This window comes from Salvelinus namaycush, chromosome 4, assembly GCF_016432855.1.
Source record: "Salvelinus namaycush isolate Seneca chromosome 4, SaNama_1.0, whole genome shotgun sequence".
NCBI classification, from domain to species: Eukaryota; Metazoa; Chordata; class Actinopteri; order Salmoniformes; family Salmonidae; genus Salvelinus; species Salvelinus namaycush.
In genome coordinates, this window is record NC_052310.1 from 43,035,491 (window position 1) to 43,055,935 (window position 20,445).

General features: G+C 40.9%; 2 protein-coding genes across 14 annotated transcripts in view; both read left to right on the forward strand.

Moving 5' to 3' along the window:
* The window catches only part of LOC120046550 (zinc finger SWIM domain-containing protein 8-like), a 41,405-nt gene extending 34,469 nt beyond the window's left edge, over positions 1-6,936 (forward strand). For all 9 annotated transcript variants that reach the window (XM_038991884.1, XM_038991885.1, XM_038991883.1 and 6 more), the window contains one exon: positions 5,396-6,936. In XM_038991884.1, the coding sequence (XP_038847812.1) occupies positions 5,396-5,599 (204 nt within the window). In that variant the 3' untranslated portion in view covers positions 5,600-6,936. The remainder of the gene's footprint in view (positions 1-5,395) is intronic.
* A 3,472-nt stretch (positions 6,937-10,408) lies between these two features.
* Positions 10,409-20,445, forward strand: part of LOC120046552 (bifunctional heparan sulfate N-deacetylase/N-sulfotransferase 2-like) — a 213,384-nt gene continuing 203,347 nt past the window's right edge. For all 5 annotated transcript variants that reach the window (XM_038991893.1, XM_038991890.1, XM_038991894.1 and 2 more), the window contains exon 1: positions 10,409-10,549. The gene's annotated coding sequence lies outside the window, so the exon portion shown is untranslated. The remainder of the gene's footprint in view (positions 10,550-20,445) is intronic.

The window sequence follows — 20,445 nt, forward strand, 5'->3', positions numbered from 1 at the left end:
TCCATATGTTTGATATAGTTAAATGTGTTCCAGTCTTTACAATGAGCCCGTCCTCCTATAGCTCCCCCACCAGCCTCCTCTGATGTTCACCAACTGTCTTTCTCTGGAATTGGTTCCTCATCTCCCTTAGAACACATCCTGCTTAAATTAAGCTCCAGTAAATGAGGTCAAAATAGTAACTTTTGAGGTTCTCCTATTGAACTTAAAAGAAATCTCCGCACTCTCCCGATCAATGCATCATTTTCCATTTATTTAGGCGTCAGACCTTCATCAGAGCATACAAAAACACACGATGACAAAGGCCACATACAGGTAATGTGCGTCAATGCAATCAGACATGATGAGCAACACCTGTGTACAACACAAATGCCAGGAGGCACATCAGTAATCATTTATCTCAGAAAATGTGTGACTTGATTGAGACAGTAATAAATAAAAAAATATATATACTTTTTACATAATTTAACATTTGTTATGTAGTCTTTCCATAACTCATAAATGCTTTAAAAAAGTAAATGGGAGTTAAGATGAGGAAAAACCTCCAAATGAAATAAAAATACAGAAGGGGGGGTCTATGGGAACCTGTAAGAGGGTGTCAGGTTTAAGAACCATCATAAATGACAGGAACCACATAATGCAGGGGGGGTTAGGGGGAAACATATTAAAGCATGACACTTATGTCAAAATTATCATTAAGCCTTGATGGATGTAAAGTGCCAAGCATATGAATCCAAAAGAGTTTCCTTTGGCACAGCTTTTTTCCTCTGGATGAAGGTTAAACTTTTGCAATACCCTGAAATTGTGAAGATTTGTTAGTGGCAGGCAAAAGGGTCATTTTCATCAATACACCTTATGGTGCTCTTGCTCACAGTCTTTGCTTAAGGCGCCTAGAGATTTTCCCAACATACAAAATACCACATGGGCAACATAAGATGACAATAACATTCATGGTGTTATATGTAATATAATGATTACAGATAGTCCTGAATGAATCATGAATAATGAGTGAGAAAGTTAGACATAAATATCATACCCCCCAAAATTCTAAACTGTCTTGGTGGTATGATATTTATGCCTCTTTATCACTCATCATTATTCACGATTCATTCAGGACTATCCGTAATCATGGTAGCAACCACACTAATGTAAACTCTGCAAAAAAAGAAAATGTCCCTTTTTCAGGACCCTGTCGTTCAAAGATAATTTGTAAAAATCCAAATAACTTCACAGATCTTCATTGTAAAGGGTTTAAACAGTTTCACATGCTTGTTCAATGAACCATAAGCAATTAATGAACTTGCACCTGTGGAGCGGTCGGTAAGACGCTAACAGCTTACAGACGGTAGGCAATTAAGGTCACAGTTAGGAAAACTTAGAACACTAAAGAGGCCTTTCTACTGACTCTGAAAAACACCAAAAGAAAGATGCCCAGGGTCCCTGCTCATCTGCGTGAATGTGCCTTAGGCATGCTGCAAGGAGGCATGAGGACTGCAGATGTGACCAGGGCAATACATTGCAATGTCTGTACTGTGAGACGCATAAGACGGCGCTACAGGAAGACAGGGCGGACAGCTGATCGTCCTCGCAGTGGCAGACCACGTGTAACAACACCTGCACAGGATCGGTACGTCCTAACATCACACCTGCAGGACAAGTACAGGATGGCAACAACAACTACCCGAGTTACACCAGGAATGCACAATCCCTCCATCAGTGCTCAGATTGTCCGCAATAGGCTGTTGTAAGGCAGGTCCTCACCAGACATCACCGGCAACAATGTCGCCTATGGGCACAAACCAACGGTCGCTGGACCAGACAGGACTGGCAAAAAGTGCTCTTCACTGACGAGTCGCGGTTTTGTCTCATCAGGGGTGATGGTCGGATTCACGTTTATCGTCGAAGGAATGAGCGTTACACCGGGGCCTGTACTCTGGAGCGGGATCGATTTGGAGGTGGAGGGTCCGTCATGGTCTAGGGCGGTGAGTCACAGCATCATCGGACTGAGCTTGTTGTCATTGCAGGCAATTTCAACGCTGTGCATTACAGGGAAGACATCCTCCAGCATGACAATGCCACCACGCACAGAATGACCAGTATGGCTGATTTCCTGCAAGACAGGAATGTCAGTGTTCTGCCATGGCCAGCGACGAGCCCGGATCTCAATCCCATTGAGCGCGTGGGTGAGGGCTAGGGCCATTCCCCTCAGAAATGTCTGGGAACTTGCAGGTGCCTTGGTTGAAGAGTGGGGTAACATCTCACAGCAAGAACTGGCAAATCTGGTGCAGTCCATGAGGAGGAGATGCACTACCTCGCCCCCCCCCCCCCCCCCCCCCCCCTTGTTCAGGGACACATTATTCCATTTCTGTTACTTACATGTCTGTGGAACTTGTTCAGTTTGTCTCCGTTGTTGAATCTTGCTATGTTCATACAAATATTTACACATGTTAAGTTTGCTGAAAATACACGCAGTTGACTTGCTTTTTTTGCTGAGTTTGGAAACATGACTCCAAAATGACACCAAATTTACATTTTACATTATTCACCATTCATTTCCATTGGGCACAAAATAATCTGAAACCCAACCAAAACAAACCGCAAATGCATCCAACAAGTTTGTAGAGTCACAAGCTTGATGTTGTCATTGCGTGCCAGGAATATGGGACCAAATACCGAACTTGACTAATTTTGGTCTCCTAAAATGGGGGGACTATGTACAAAAAGTGCTGTAACTTCTAAATGGTTCACCCGATATGGATGAAAATACCCTCAAATTAAAGTTGACAGTCTGCTCTTTAACCGCATAGTCATTGTATCATAAAAAAGTGTCACTGTCCCAATACTTTTGGAGTCACTGTATACGCTTTAGGGTTAAATGTGGTTATACGTGTAACATAGCAGTTTCTCTTAGTTTTCACACTTTTGCCCAGCAACTCTTGGCGTACTGGAAAGAGGAACCTCCGTCGAAGAAACTCTGTTTCATGGCTGTAGCCTTGTAAACTTAATTGTCAGTGGAGTGACTCAGGCGTCCGTCTACAGAATTGACTCCTAGGTAAACCGTTTTAAGTGCATTAGGATGCAGTAAGCTAAAATAAGTGTTATGGTCTGCCTTTTTGATAGAGGGTGGTGATGAGGTTACCATCAGAGACCATTATTCACATATCTAAAAAATGTTAATATTTCTAGTCACATTCTATGGAGAACTTGAGATCAGGGTTTATATCATTTGAGGAAAGAGAAATTCATTATGTTAATCCTGACTCTCAGTCCAAATGTACAAGATATCATCAATATATCTCATATTGAAATTACTGTCTGAAATTGCAGCTGTACCATAGGGCAGTGTCTACCCTTTTGAGTCATACTCCATTAAACCGCACCATTGTGAGCAAATTGAAGCGCTCTCCGTTTCCCGTTAATAATTTATCAATTTAAACTCATTAAGATACAGAATTTGTCCTGAGAGGTTAAAAAAAATAAGCACCTGCTCAAGGCTGGGACTGAGAATGCACTGCACTGGAGATGTGCGGAATTCTCATCACGTCATTAATGCCTTCAAAGGCTTACCCTGAGATGAAGGGATGTGATTAAATTAACAAATGTAAACCTAGTTAAAGGTGGCTGTATCAATATACACTATATATACACAAACGTATGGACACCCCTTCAAATTAGTGGATTCTGCAATTTCAACCACACATGTTGCTGACCGGTGTATAAAATTGAGCACATAGCCATGCAGTCTCCATTGGACAAACATTGGCAGTAGAATGATCTTACTGAAAAGCTCTGACTTTCAACGGGGTACCGTTGTAGGACGCCACCTTTCCAACAAGTCAGTTTGTCAAATTTCTGCCCTGCTAGAGCTGTCCCGGTCAACTGTAAGTGGCGTTATTGTGAAGTGGAAACGTCTAGGAGCAATAACGGCTCAGCCGCGAAGTGGTAGGCCACACAAGCTCACAAAACAGGACTCCCGGGGGCTGTGGTGCATCAAAATCATCTGTCCTCGGTTGCAACACTCACTACTGAGTTCCAAACTGCCTCTGGAAGCAACGTCAGTACAAGAACTGTTCGTCGGAAGCTTCATGAAATGGGTTTCCATGGCCTAGCAACCGCACACAAGCATAAGATCACCATGCGCAATGCCAAGTGTAGGCTGGAGTGGTGTAAAGCTTGCCGCTGTTGGACTCTGGAGCAGTGGAAACGTGTTCTCTGGAGTGATGAATCACGCTTCACCATCTGGCAGTCCGACGGACGAATCTGGGTTTGGCAGATGCTTGGAGAAAGCTACCTGCCGGACTGCATAGTGCCAACTGTAAAGTTTGGTGGAGGAATAATGGTCTGGGTCTGTGTTTTATGGTTTGGGCTAGTCCCCTTAGTTCCAGTGAAGGGAAATTTTAATGCTACAGCATACAATGACATTCTAGTCAACTCTGTGGCAACTCTGGTTCCAACTCTGTGGCAACAGTTTGTGGAAGGCCCTTTCCTGTTTCAGCACGACAATGCACCCATACACAAAGCGAGGTCCATACAGAAATGGTTTGTTGAGATCGGTGTGGAAGAAATTGACTGGCCTGCACAGAACCCTGACCTCAACCCCATTGAACACCTTTTGGATGAATTGGAACGCTGACTGCGAGCCAGGCCTAGTGCCCGACCTCACCTAATGCTTTTGTGGTTGAATGGAAGCAAGTCCCTGCAGCAATGTTCCAACCTCTAGTGTAAAACCTTCCCAGAAGAGTGTAGGCTGTTATAGCAGGAAAGGGGGGACCAACTCCCATGTTATTGCCCATGATTTTGGAATGAGATGTTGGACGAGCAGGTGTCCACATACTTTTGGTCATGTTGTGTATAACACTGGTAGTGGACCACATATGTTTATCTATATTCCCACCAAACACTATTGTTCAATTCAAATTGATCCCAAGTCCATATGTACTTGTGTAAATCTGAATGGATTGGTATTCGCAATGTTCATATTCTTGAAGAACGTAAGCTCTTGGTTTGAGACCACAAAATCAACCAAAACTGCTAAATAGCATTTCTAATAGCTCTATATTGAAAATACTTTGAAGAATAGCTGAGATTAAATTATTTATTCACTTTCTACCTGGTTTTATGATTTGTCATTTAAGTTCAGACTTGAGTATTTTTCATTAAAATGAAAATGTATAACAAAGAACACCTCCCGAAACCCAAATTTGGGTCATGACCCACCAGTTGAGAAATTACTGCTCTACAAGTTCATTGGGGGTAGTAGGAGGTAGGGGTTGGTTTAGGATTTGGGTGCCCTGTCTGTGACTAACATTGAAATAAGTAGTTAAGTAGATTACCCTTTGGTGCCCTGTTTGACTCAGTTAATCTGCTCCTCTGTCCCACCCGTCATCCCCCACTGCAGTACATCCACCACCGGCTGATCCACCTGACCCCGGCCGACTACGACGACTTTGTCAACATCATCCGCAGTGCCCGCGGGGCCTTCTGTTTGACCCCTGTGGGAATGATGCAGTTCAACGATGTGCTTCAGAACCTGAAGAGGGGCAAGCAGACCAAGGAGCTGTGGCAGCGCATCTCTCTGGAGATGGCCACCTTCTCCCCATGACTGTGAGGGCAGTGGAGTGGGAGAGGAACGACGCTCCCACCCCACAAACCCGCAGCCCTGTCGAGCTCTGTCTCTCTCCATCGACCCTTGGCTCTGCCTCGAATGCTCTCCCCATCCGCCATACCTGGCCTCTCCCTGACCTGACGTCAACCCTCCTTGTGTATCTTGATGTACATACCCTACACAGCACACAGGCAGCACAATCAACCCCCATTCCCCACCCTTTTAGATGTCATAACTGTGTGAGACGCAGAGCTTTGTGGAAAGCTGAAAGGGAATCAGCTTATGTAGTGTTCTGTGTCTGTTCGTGACTGAATTTTATCTCCCATTATCATGGTTCATGTCTCTGTAACTTCCTGTAACATATATTCCCCCTCATCCTCCCAACTTTCCTTCCAGAAGCAGTCACGAAGGAGTGCTTTTTGGTTGCTTGGGGCATATAAGTTGTCATTTATTTTGTTGTTAGTTGGTTATTTTATTGAAACCACTGAGTAAGTCAGATTCATACTGCAACATTCCACTGTCCTGGGGGGAGTTAGCCTCCACCAGTCACTACGGATCTGAATTTTGGGTATTCTGACAGTGTTTAAACAAGAAAGTAAAAAAAACTAGACAAAAAACAGTTTGTTGAAATAATAAAATGAAATGTAATATGAAAATAGTAACCTGAGTACGGGTGAGGATTCTTTTTGTGTTTTATCTTTTTGATATTTTGAATGATGTGTATGCAGAGAGGAATTGAGAATGAGAGAGTGTAATGTGAGTGTTGTGTGGGTTCCCTTTTCCGATTCAGCAGTTTGAGGTTTTGGGTCTGGGAACACAGGTGTCTGGCTGGACCAAACTCATTAGCCCTTTTTGAGTGGGTCAAGAGTGCAAGTGGATGGCCTTTTGCAAATCTCAAGTACAATCATCCAATCAAATATCAGGATCACATAAAGGATGAGTGGACATGATATTTACATGCCCTACACATCTAGAATCATAAAAGTGCTACGCTCAGAAAGGCTTATGTGCAGACTGGGTTTCCAGGTTACATCCATCAGCTGTTACTGTGGAATTCATGTCCACTGTCCATTGATGTTCTATAGGGGGCGTTGTCAGATCCCTGTGTTCCAAACCTGCACCCTCAACCCTGCTCTGGAGCTCACGGGTGATGTGACTTAGTAGAAAATGTACTGTGATATTTTTGTATTCCTCAGTGTAGCTTGGTTGGGGGAAAAAGTATATATATAAATTGTGCTGATTGCAAGAGGTTGTAATTTAGAATAAAAGAAAAAAGGACATAAAGCAATACTGAAATGTAGAGTTTACTTAATAAAGGTTATTCAAAACACAAATGTGTTGTCATTTATTTTGTGGGTGGAAAGTACAAAAAATGGACACTATCAAATCAAAATTGATTGGTAGCGAACACAGATTTGTAGATATTGCAGGTGCAAGAAAATGTTGGTTTCTAGCTCCAACTGTAGTAATGCCTAGCAATAATAAAAAATAAAAAAACATAATCCAGAGACACAAAAAAACATCAGAACAAGCAATGTCAGAGTCGTGTGTGTATTTGGAAAGTATACAGACCCCTTGACTTTTTTCACATTTGTTACGTTACAGCCTTATTCTGAAATGGATTAAATTATTGCACAATTGGCCCAGCGTTGTCTGGGTTTGGCTGGGGTAGGTCGTCATTGTAAATAAGAATTTGTTTTTAACTGACTTGCCTAGTTAAACAAAGGTTAAATAAGACTTCCTGGAGCTGGCCGCCCGGCCAAACTGAGCAATCGGGGGAGAAAGGCCTTGGTCAGGGAGGTGACCAAGAACCCGATGGTCACTCTGACAAAGCTCCAGAGTTCCTCTGTGGAGATGGGAGAACCTTCCAGAAGGACAACCATCTCTGCAGCACTCCACCAATCAGGCCTTTATGGTAGAGTGGCCAGACGGAAGCCACCCCTCAGTAAACGCACATGACAGCCAGCTTGGAGTTTCCCAAAAGGTACCTAAAGGACTCAGACCATGAGAAACAAGATTCTCTGGTCTGATGAAACCAAGCTCGAACTCCTTGGCTTGAATGCCAAGCATCACGTCTTGAGGAAATCTGGCGTCATACCTACGGTGAAGCATGGTGGTGGCAGAATCATGCTGTTGGGATGTTTTCAGTGGCAGGGACTGGGAGACTAGTCAGGTTCGAGGGAAAGCTGAACGGATTAAAGTACAGCAAGATCCTTGATGAAAACCAGCTTCAGAGCACTCAGGACCTCAGACTGGGGCGAAGGTTCACCTTCCAACAGGATAACGACCCTATGCACACAGCCACCGCAGGTGTGGCTTCGGGACAAGTCTCTGAATGTCCTTGTCCCTGCCTTGAGCCCGATCGAACATCTCTGGAGAGACCTGAAAATAGCTGTGCAGCGGTGCTCCCCATCACACCTGACAGAGCTTGAGAGGATCTGCAGAAAAGAATGGGAGAAACTCCCCAAATACAGGTATACCAAGCTTGTAGCATCATACCCAAGGAGAATCAAGGTTATAATTTCTGCCAAATGTGCTTCAACAAAGTACTGAGTAAATGGTCTGAATACTTTTATGTAGATGGGATATTTCCGGGTTTTTTAAAATACATTTGGAAACTTCTAAACTTGTTTTTGCTTTGTCATTATGGCATATTGTGTGTAGATTGAAGGAAAAAAAACGAATCCATAATAAAATATCCTAAACTTTGAACATCCCACGAAGCACCATTAAATCCATTATAAAAAAATGGAAAGAATATGGCACCACAAATCTGCCAAGAGAGGACTGCCCACCAAAACTCACAGACCAGGCAAGGAGGGCATTAATCAGAGAGGCAACAAAGAGACCAAAGATAACCCCGAAGGAGCTGCAAAGCTCCACAGCGGAAATTGGAGTATCTGTCCATAGGACCACTTTAAGCCATACACTCCACAGTGCTGGGCTTTACGGAAGAGTGGCCAGAAAAAGCCATTGCTTTAAAGACAAAAATAAGCAAACACGTTTGCTAAAAGGCACGTGGGAGACTCCCCAAACATATGGAAGAAGGTACTCTGGTCAGATGAGACTAAAATGTAGCTTTTTGGTCATCAAGGAAAATGCTATGTCTGGCGCAAACCCAACACCTCTCATCACCCTGAGAACACCATCCCCACAGTGAAGCATGGTGGTGGCAGCATCATGTTGTGGGGATGCTTTTCATCGGGAGGGACTGGGAAACTGGTCAGAATTGAAGGAATGACGGATGGCGCTAAATACAGGGACATTTTTGAGGGGAAACCTGTTTGTCTTCCAGAGATTTGAGACTGGGACGGAGGTTCACCTTCCAGCAGGACAATGACCTTAAGCATACTGCTAAAGCAACACTTGAATGGTTTAAGGGGAAACATTTAAATGTCTTGGAATGGCCTAGTCAAAGCCCAGACCTCAATTCAATTGAGAATCTGTGGTATGACTTAAAGATTGCTGTACATCAGTGGAACCCATCCAACTTGAAGGAGCTGGAGCAGTTTTGCCTTTGAAGAATGGGCAAAAATCCCAGTGGCTACATGTGCCAAGCTTATAGGGACATACCCCAAGAGAAAGGTGGCTCTACAAATTATTGACTTTGGGGGGTGAATAGTTATGCATGCTCAAGTAGTTTTTTTGTCTTATTTCTTGTTTGTTTCACAAAAAATATTTTGCATCATCAAAGGCATGTTGTGTAAATCAAATGTTACACACCCCAAAAAAATCAATTTTAATTGCAGATTATAAGGCAACAAAATAGGAAAAATGCCTTGAGGGTGAATACTTTCACAAGCCACTGTATGCATACATGTGTGTAGATTGATGAATAATGGTGTGTAAAGATGGTATATGAATAGAAAAGGTATGTACAGTAGTAGTTATATAGGATGAAGTGGGTAAAATGGTATGTAAACATTGAAGTTACCAGTGTTCAATGACTAAGGCAGCAGTCTCTAAGTTGCAGGGTATTGGGTGGAGGCTGGCTACTGGTGACTGTTGAACAGTCTGATGGCCTTGATAGAAGCTACTATTGAACCACAATTACTCTAAATCAGAAATACTGTTTTTGTCTAAATCCTCTGACCACTGACTGGCAAAATGAATTGGTATGATTGATGTAAATTTACAAAAAATATATATTTTTAAAAATGCATGCTACAGTATGACCAGGAGAGGGAGCTATAGGGCAATCTATGATCAAGTTCACCAGTAGCCTGGTTACAGTGAGTTTATTTTCACACTTAGTTAATTATCTTCAGTTCTATGTGGTGTGGAAATAGGGCATACAATGTGATAACTAATTGTGTTTTTGAGTATTTCCCCAACAATTAGCTTTCATGGAAGGGTTCCCAAATTAGACGTTCAGACAATGCGGTTCACATCGGAATACCCAATGTTTTAGTTGCTACCTGCTCAGACGCCAAAGTTAGCGTTTTGTCAATATTTTGTCATCACTTTGATGACCCAAGTAAAAGGAGTAGCATACCGGAATAAGCTCTGCACTTTTGCCCCTTATGCACCTGTGAGTTAAAAGTAAGCCTGGAAGAAGCTCGGGGTGTTCTGTCGGGACAAGGGTATCATGAAATATATCAGTGTTATGGGGGTTAAAACAAGCATGATCAATTGTATTGTTCGTTTTGCGCTTTTACCTTAAAATACCAACACAATTCTGTTTCAAAATGGGTCATTTCGAGGATTTTACTCCTCTCCATTCAGAGAAATTATTCCAAATAAACAACGTTTGTATGTCCACTGTTACGAAATCTCCCTCCTCCTCCTGCTCACTTTGGTTCATTCGGGAGTTTCGGCAGAATACATCGATTGCTGAATGAAGATGGCGGATTCAGGAGCATTGCTGTCAACTAGACTTTAAACATTTGCATATTTTCTGTCGTTATGCATTTCGTGTGGATATTTGTCTTTCAAAAACGTGCCTAGGTAAGTAAAACACCATATTTACTTTGAATATTTTTCGTGTCCTCTTTAACTTGAAGGCAGCCTATTGAATGTGTACAACACTAATAAGTTAGCCGGTAGGCTAACCTCGCAAGCATAGAGCTAGCTATATTTCATTGCCAGTTGGCAATGTATGGTTTTCCTCTCTATTTTTTCTTTACAATTTAAGTGAATGACGTGGACATATGTGTATTCACGTCATTAGTAACGTTAGCTAAATATGAAGACACCAAACATTTGGTGAATTCCAGCAGCATGTGTTTATTGTTGGAGCTAGTCGTTCTATCGAGATGCTTAGAGTTGTTTGCTTACTATTAAGAGGCTAGTGGTGAATCATATGGCTGACTGTTGCATGTAAAAGTTTTTCCATAACCAGTAACGCCCCATCGTTATTCTGGTATGTTACAACTGTAATTTTATTTTTATTTTTTTTACAGTAAAGTGTTTTTGTATACAGTTCTGAAATATGTTTGAAATACATTTGAAACGTTTATTTTTTTATTACATTCATGTATTGTAAGTGAGAAGTAGGCATTAGTCTGAAGCCGAAAAGTAAAGGAAATTCACATGAGCACCACAATGCCTATTCCATCCATGCTCTACCAAGGTTTTCCAGCACATAGCTTTGACTTACTACGGTAACTATGTTGGTATATTGTACTTCAAACAATGTGCGTGACTTTACAGGTAATTGTATGTGTGGTGTACAGAAATGAGGTAGTCGTTCAAAAATCATGTTAAACCCTATTATTGCACAGAGTGAATCCATGCAGTTCATGATTTGTTAAGCAAATGTTTACTCCTGAACATATTTAGGCTTGCCATAACAAAGGGGTTGAATACTTATTGACTTAAGACATTTCAGCTTTTCATTGTGAAAAATGTCTAAAAATATAATTCCACTTTGACATTATAGGGTATTATGTATAGGCCAGTGACACATCTCAATTTAATCAATTTTAAATTCTGGCTGTAACACGTGGAAAAAGTCAAGGGGTATAAATACTTTCTGAAGGCACTGTATGTTAACACTCAACTGGCCTAATAATTGCAGAGTATTCCAGACATTTTGGGGCCGGCTTATCCTAAATAATTAATTGCTCAAGGAACCACATTATCTTTTTGGTTATTGAATGAAGGTTAGTAGATTTGAAGTTGCTGCCATTGATTGGTTGAGATGTGGACACCATGGGAGAAAGAACCACAGCAACCCTGGTGTTCAGTTATGTTTTCTCTGATGAGCAGTGTTTAACGTGATAGGCTTGAAACTAGAGGTCGACCGATTAATCGGAATGGCCGATTAATTAGGGCCGATTTCAAGTTTTCATAACAATCAGAAATCAATATTTTTGGACACCGATTTGGCCGATTTCTTTTAAATTTCTTTTTATTTATTATATATATTTTTTTACACCTTTATTTAATCTTTATTTAACTAGGCAAGTCAGTTAAGAACACATTCTTATTTTCAATGACGGCCTAGAAACGGTGGGTTAACTGCCTCGTTCAGGGGCAGAACGACAGATTTTTACCTTGTCAGCTCGGGGGATTCAATCTTGCAACCTTACAGTTAACTAGTCCAACGCTCTAACCACCTGATTACATTGCACTCCACGAGGAGCCTGCCTGTTATGCGAAGGCAGTAGAACTGAAGGTAAGTTGCTAGCTAGCATTAAACTTATCTTATAAAAAACAATTAATCAATCAATCATAATCACTAGTTAACTACACATGGTTGATGATATTACTAGTTTATCTAGCGTGTCCTGCGTTGCATATAATCGATGCGGTGCGTATCGTTGCTCCAATGTGTACCTAACCATAAACATCAATGCCTTCCTTAAAATCAATACACAGAAGTATATATTTTTAAACCTGCATATTTAGCTAAAAGAAATCCAGGTTAGCAGGCAATATTAACCAGGTGAAATTGTCACTTCAGTGTATATGCAACAGTTTGGGCCTCCTAATTTGCCAGAATTTTACGTAATTATGACATAACATTGAAGGTTGTGTAATGTAACAGGAATATTTAGACTTATGGATGCCACCCATTAGATGAAATACGGAACGCTTCCTTCCGTATTTCACTGAAAGAATAAACGTCTTGTTTTCGAGATGATAGTTCCCAGATTTTACCTTATTATTGACCTAAGGCTCGTATTTCTGTGTGTTATTATGTTATAACTAAGTCTATGATTTGATAGAGCAGTCTGACTGAGCGGTGGTAGGCAGCAGCACGCTCGTAAGCATTCATTCACACTTTCCTGCATTTTGCCAGAAGCTCTTCGCTGTGCTTCAAGCCTATCAACTCCCGAGATTAGGCTGGTGTAACTGATGTGAAATGGCTAGCTAGTTAGCGGGGTGCGCGCTAATAGCGTTTCAAACGTCTATACTGTTACACTGGCAATACTAAAGTGCCTATAAGAACATCCAATAGTCAAAGGTATATGAAATACAAATGGTATAGAGAGAAATAGTCCTAAAGTTCCTATAATAACTACAACCTAAAACTTCTTACCTGGGAATATTGAAGACTCATGTTAAAAGGAACCACCAGCTTTCATATGTTCTCATGTTCTGAGCTAGGAACTTAAACGTTAGCTTTCTTACATAGCACATATTGCACTTTTACTTTCTTCTCCAACACTTTGTTTTTGCATTATTTAAACCAAATTGAACACATTTCATTATTTATTTGAGGCTAAATTGATTTTATTGATGTATTATATTAAGTTAAAATAAGTGTTCATTCAGTACTGTTGTAATTGTCATTATTACAAAAAAATAATAATAATTGGCCGATTCATCGGTATCGGCTTTTTTGGTCCTCCAATAATCGGTATCGGCGTTGAATAAATCATAATCGGTCGACCTATACTTGAAACTATTGTTTTGAATCTATCGATCCTGATGAGTAATGTAATGCTAGTGAATGTATGTAATTCTTTTCCCAAAGTGCACTTATACAATGCATGTAAAAAGTAGCCTACATTCAGCATCATGCTCAGCTTCATTTTGCACTTCAAATTAACACTTTTTAAAAAGCTGTATTTTGAAAGACTGGGTACAATAAGCTGAGTCCTTGTTTCATGATCCCGCTTCAACTTTTTTCATTCTATTTTTGAGTGGAAAGCCCAATTAGTGTTGAGCTGTGGGCTCAAGACGACTTCTGTCCTCTGAGCATATTACTGATGTCTGAGATAACCACTTTATAATTAAGAGTAAGGCCTGCGGGTGGCTCTCACAATGATTGTTTCCGCAGGAAGGGTATTAACAAGGTATTTTAAAGTGGAACAGGACTAACTTTCCCTTTTTAATGTTGCACTGGACAAACCCTATCTCCAACAGTACACATTTTTAAAATGGACTATGCAAAAATAAACATTTAGTTCATTTTTCACGTTTGACCCATTTATAGAATATTGCTTTGCTGGAAGTTAAGGTTGATTGGTTATGTCCTTGCCTTTAATGCTCATCAGCAAGCATTTAGATTGTAGGTTCCTATTCTATACTGAACAAAAATATAAATTAAACATGTAAAGTGTTGGTCCCATGTTTCATGAGCTGAAATAAAAAAAATCCCAGAAGTCTTTCATACGCATAAAAAGCTTATTTCTCAAATTTTGTGGCCAAATTTGTTTACATCCCTGTTAGTGAGCATTTGTTCTTTGCCAAGATAATTCATCCACCTGACATGTGGTATATCAAGAAGTAGATTAAACAGCATGATCATTATAAAGGTGCACGTTGTGCTGAGGACAATAAAAGGCCACTCTCAAATGTGCATTTTTGTCACACAACACAATGCCACCGATGATTTAAGGGAGCGTGCAATTGGCATGCTGACTGCAATAATGTCCACTGGAGCTGTTGTCAAATAATTTAATGTTAATTTCTCTACCATAAGCCGCCTCCACTGTTGTTTTAGAGAATTTGGCAGTACGTCCAACCAGCCTCACAACCGTAGACCACGTGTAACCACGCCATCCCAGGACCTCCACACCCGGTTTCCTGCGGGATTGTCTGAAACCAGCCACCCGGACAGCTGATGAAACTGAGGAGTATTTCTGTTTGTAATAAAGCTCTTTTTTGGGGAAAAACTTATTCTGGTTGGCTGGGCTCCCCAGTTGCTGGGCCTGGCTCACCAGTGGGTGGGCCTCTGCCCTCCCAGACCCAACCATGGCTGTGCCCCTGCCCAGTCATATGAAATCCATAGATTAGGGCCGAATTATTTTCAATTGACTGATTTCCTTATGAGCTGTGACTTAGTAAAATCATTGAAATTCAGTATGTTTGCAGCCTAATTAAGTTTGAGAGCGGACATTTCTTCCTTTGCCTGAGTTTTAGTCCAACACGTCAAGTGCACCTGATGTTTATGGTCCTTGCTGAGATGTTATATTTAGGCTATACTTTGTTTGTCATTCGGCAATTGACACCTAGGCATAAACCACAAGAAATAATGTGGAGCTGGTATTTAATTGCCTCATTCAACTCTGCGAGGTTCTCTGCTGACTTCAATATTTGTGGTGGTTACGATGGAGTTGAAGTACATTAATAACATTTTATGCCCCCCGGATTGGAAAATGGGCCTTGAGATTGACATTGACATTTTGGAGCTGAAGGGTGGCAGTTGTATGGCAATCTCAAATCAAATGTATTTATCACACGCTTCGTAAGGTGTAGACTAACAGTGAAATGCTTAGTAGTGGTTAAGTTGAGCATCAATAAATTCCTCTTATTTTTCACCTACTGGGACACAGGATTTTGTACAGATCTCAGGACACTGCCTCAAACCCTTTTCCTTCCTAGGAAAATGGGAGAATGATGTTGGCAGGGGTTGAATTCCTATGCGCTATCGCAGCAACACAGGAGGAAATGCTAATGGTTTTGTCTGCTTGAGGCTGCTCTTAACAACGGTTTGAGATTTGGGCTTCATATACAGAAATGTATTATCTCTTGAAACAATTAGAACTAGTCACCAGTGTTGGGGTCAGTTGCTTTTAAATTAGGAAAATTGGACCTGGTATTGGAATTTCAGTTTGATTCCTGAATTGACTGTCCTTACTAGGTCATTTTCAGAGGGTCTAGGTGGTTGTTGAGTCAATGGTTCAGTACTATCTATTCTGAGCAAACATCCTGTGTATGACTTTGGAATTCAGAGTCAGGCAGTGTAATGAAGCATATCTGCACTGTGTGTGTTGGAAAAGTATATTTCATTTTGTCTGTTCTAGATCAGAGCTTCCCAACCAGGGTTACTAGGACCCCTGGTGGTACTTGGCCTAGGCCTGGGTGATATGATTTTCTCAAATGTATGGGCGATTCACAATATATATAAAAAAATATATACAAATGTTTTCTCTAAATAGGCCTTTCATTTGTTCAATTAAAGGACACATATACTGCATTTCAAACAGTCAGCAATAATCTAATGAATTCAGGGATTGTGAAATTATAGCTAGGCTATATATAAGCCTTTCACAACCATAAGACCACTAATATTTTTATTATTATTATTTGGCGGCAGGTAGCCTAGTGGTTAGAGCGTTGGACTAGTAACCGAGCGGTTGCAAGATCGAATCCCCCAGTTGACAAGGTAAAAAATCTGTCGGTCTACCCCTGAACAAGGCAGGTAACCCACTGTTGTTAGGCCGTCATTGAAAAAAATAATTTATTCTTAACTGACTTGCCTAGTTAAATAAAGGTGTAAAAAAAATGATAAAATCGGCCAAATCGGTGTCCAAAAATACAGATTAACGATTGTTATGAAAACTTGAAATCGGCCCTAATTAATCGGCCATTCCGATTTAATCGGTCGACCTCTAGTGTGTATGTTTTCTCCTCCAACAAAACAAAACCTGATTCGAAGGGGGTGTGGCAGATAAAAAAAAAATGTCGAGGTAGGATTCACATGAGTATCTTCGATGAAAGGTGGCTATCGAGGAGGGGATAACACTTCTGTTTGCCTACCAATAAACGGACACATGCGTTGACCACTTATCGGTTTCCGGATCAGAGGAGAGAGGACAGACTTTTTTTGCTTATATTAGAAAACCCCATGGGCTCAGTAGTGCACACTCAACTGCACACAAGCTAGCAAGCCAAGCAATCCACAGCTGGTTTTAGCAAAAAGGACAAAGCCTACACAACAGCTACAGGTAACTGCCAAAATAACTTAAACACCAACATGGTGTCTTAATCGGGCGTTGGGCCACCACAAGACTCCAGAACAGCTTCAATGCATCTTGGCATAGATTCTACCAGTATCTGAAGCTCTTTTTGAGGGATGCGTCACCATTCTTCCATAAGAAATTCAATCATTTGATGTTTTGTTGATGGTGGTGGGAAACGGTGTTTCAGACGCTGCTCCAGAATCTCCCAGAAGTGTTCAATTGGGTTTGAGATCAGGTGACACACACATACCCTTTAAACCACCTATGCTCCTTTGCAACCCCTCTTTCAAAGTCACTGAAATCTATTCTTCTAGCCATGGTAGCCAAAATAATGGGCAACTGGGCATTTTTATACATGACCCTAAGCATGTTGGGATATTATTTGCTTAATTAACTCAGGAAATACCAACTTGGAAGCACCTGCTTTCAATATACTTTTGTATCCCTCATTTACTGAAGTGTTTTCTTTATTTTGGCAGTTACCTGTATCTCGCCAGTGACTTCTATTAGCTAGCATTCTAACGCTACCTATGGCGGCTAACTTAGCTAGGAATATAGTGACAAAAATAGAGAAAGAAATATCAGGAATCTAGTGACACAGCAAAGAATAGAAATGACTCACGCTTGTGAAATAATCAGTCTGCATGTATTGCTGTTGTAGTAAAGTGCCCTAGTAGTTCCATTGTGCTTCCTGAATCCATCCATGCTAGTTCACTTGGTGCAGCTGAGCTCGGGCAGTCTGCCCCAGTGCCCCCCTATGTGGGAGCTAATTTAAATATCCAAGTGTTGGCCAAGCTGTCAAATCAGGTTTTTTAACCAGTATACGCCAAAACTAGTGATGCACCGATATGACATTTTTGGCCGATACCTGATATTTTCCTTGCCCCCCAAAAAACAATACTAATAACCAATATAATTTTTTTTTGCGGCCTTTTAAGCATTCATGTACAGTTAAATAGTTAACACACACACACACACACGGACGCAGCGGTGTAAGGCACTGCATCTCAGTGCAAGAAGCGTCACTACAGCCCCTGGTTCGAATCCAGGCGGTATCACATCCGGCCGTGATAGGGAGTCCCATAGGGCTGCGCGTAATTGGCCCAGTGTCGTCCGGTTTGGCCGTCATTGTAAATAAGAATTTGTTACAATTCTAGGCTTGCACGCTGTTCAAACAGTTGGATACGGACTGAAGGGTGTGTTCATAACAATTCAACTGTTCTGCCTTGTTAGCTAGCAAATTTGTCTATACTTAAAATATAAAGACTCCAATAAAGATTAGCTGGCTACTTACTAGCATGTGGTGCTTGAGAGATTGTTTATGGACCCGTGTTACATTTCTATAATGACTGCTACAAGAAGTGAATGTGCATTATGCATGGCTCTGGTTAAATTTGTAACAAAAAGGGCATTTTCAGACTTCAAAGACAGATCAGTGATTATTGCAAAAAGCAGATACATTTAAAAAATATATATTCTACCTTTATTTAACTAGGCAAGTCAGTTAAGACCACATTATTATTTTCAATGACGGCCTAGGAACGGTGGGTTAACTGACTTGTTCAGGGGCAGAACGACAGATTTTTACCTTGTCAGCTCGGGGATTCAATCTTGCAACCTTACGGTAAACTAGTCCAATGCTCTAACCACCTGCCTCTCATTGCACTCCACGAGGAGTCTGCCTGTTACGCGAATGCAGTAAGAAGCCAAGGTAAGTTGCTAGCTAGCATTAAACTTATCTTATAAAAAACAATTAATCAATCAATCATAATCACTAGTTAACTACACATGGTTGATGATATTACAAGTTTATCTAGCGTGTCCTGCGTTGCATATAATCGATGCGGTGCGCATTCACGAAAAAGGTACCTAAACATAAACATCAATGCCTTTCTTAAAATCAACACACAAGTATATATTTTTAAACTTGCATATTTAGTTAATATTGCCTGCTAACATGAATTTCTTTGTGTCACTTCTCTTGCAACAGAGTCAGGGTATATGCAGCAGTTTGGGCCGCCTGGCTCGTTGCGAACTGTGTGAAGACCATTTCTTCCTAACAAAGACAGCCAACTTCGCCAAACAGGGGATGCGTTAACAAAAGCGCATTTGCGAAAAAAGCACAATCGTTGCACGACTGTACCTAACCATAAACGTCAATGCCTTTCTTAAAATCAACACACAGAAGTATATATTTTTAAACCTGCATATTTAGTTAAAAGAAATCCAGGTTAGCAGGCAATATTAACCAGGTGAATTTGTGTCACTTCTCTTGCGTTCATTGCACGCAGAGTCAGGGTATATGCAACAGTTTGGGCCGCCTGGCTCGTTGCGAACTAATTTACCAGAATTTTACGTAATTATGACATAACATTGAAGGTTGTGCAATGTAACAGGAATATTTAGACTTATGGATGCCACCCGTTAGATAAAATACGGAACGCTTCTGTTTTCGAGATGATAGTTTCCGGATTCAACCATATTAATGACCTAAGGCTCGTATTTCTGTGTGTTATTATATTATAATTAAGTCTATGATTTGATAGAGCAGTCTGACTGAGCGATGGTAGGCACCAGCACGCTCGTAAGCATTCATTCAAACAGCACTTTCGTGCATTTTGCCAGCAGCTCTGCTGTTTATGACTTCAAGCCTATCAACTCCCGAGATTAGGCTGGTGTAACCGATGTGAAATGGCTAGCTCGTTAGCGGGGTGCGCGCTAATAGCGTTTCAAACGTCACACGCTCTTAGACTTGGAGTAGTTGTTCCCTTGCTCTGCATGGGTAACGCTGCTTCGAGGGTAGCTGTTGCCGATGTGTTCCTCGTTCGAGCCCAGGTAGGAGCGAGGAGAGGGACGGAAGCTATACTGTTACACTGGCAATACTAAAGTGCCTATAAGAACATCCAATAGTCAAAGCTATATGAAATACAAATGGTATAGAGAGAAATAGTCCTATAATTCCTATAATAACTACAACCTAAAACTTCTTACCTGGGAATATTGAAGACTCATGTTAAAAGGAACCACCAGCTTTCATATGTTCTCATGTTCTGAGCAAGGAACTTAAACGTTAGCTTTCTTACATAGCACATATTGCACTTTTTTACTTTCTTCTCCAACACTTTGTTGTTGCATTATTTAAACCAAATTGAACACATTTCATTATTTATTTGAGGCTAAATTGATTTTATTGATGTATTATATTAAGTTAAAATAAGTGTTAATTCAGTACTGTTGTAATTGTCATTATTACAAATAAATAAAAAAATTGTCCGATTCATCTGTATCGGCTTTTTTTGGTCCTCCAATAATCGGTATCGGCGTTGAAGAATCATAATCGGTCGACCTCTAATACACACGTGTAAAAACAATATGCTATTAATTGTTTTATCTCTACTAAACAAAAATGTAAACATAACATGTAAAGTGATGGTCCCGAGTTTCATGAGCTGAAATTAAGATCCCAGAAGTTTTTCATATGCACAATAGCATATTTCTCTCAAATTTTGCGCACAAATTGATTTACATCCCTGTTTGTGAGCATTTCTCCTTTGCCAAGATAACCCATCCACCTGACAGCTGTGGCATAGCAAGTAGCTGATTAAACAGCATGTTCATTACACATGTGCACCTTGTGCTGAGGACAATAAACAGACCCTCTAAAACAGGGGTGTCAAAGTCAAATGGACGGAGGGCCAAATAAAA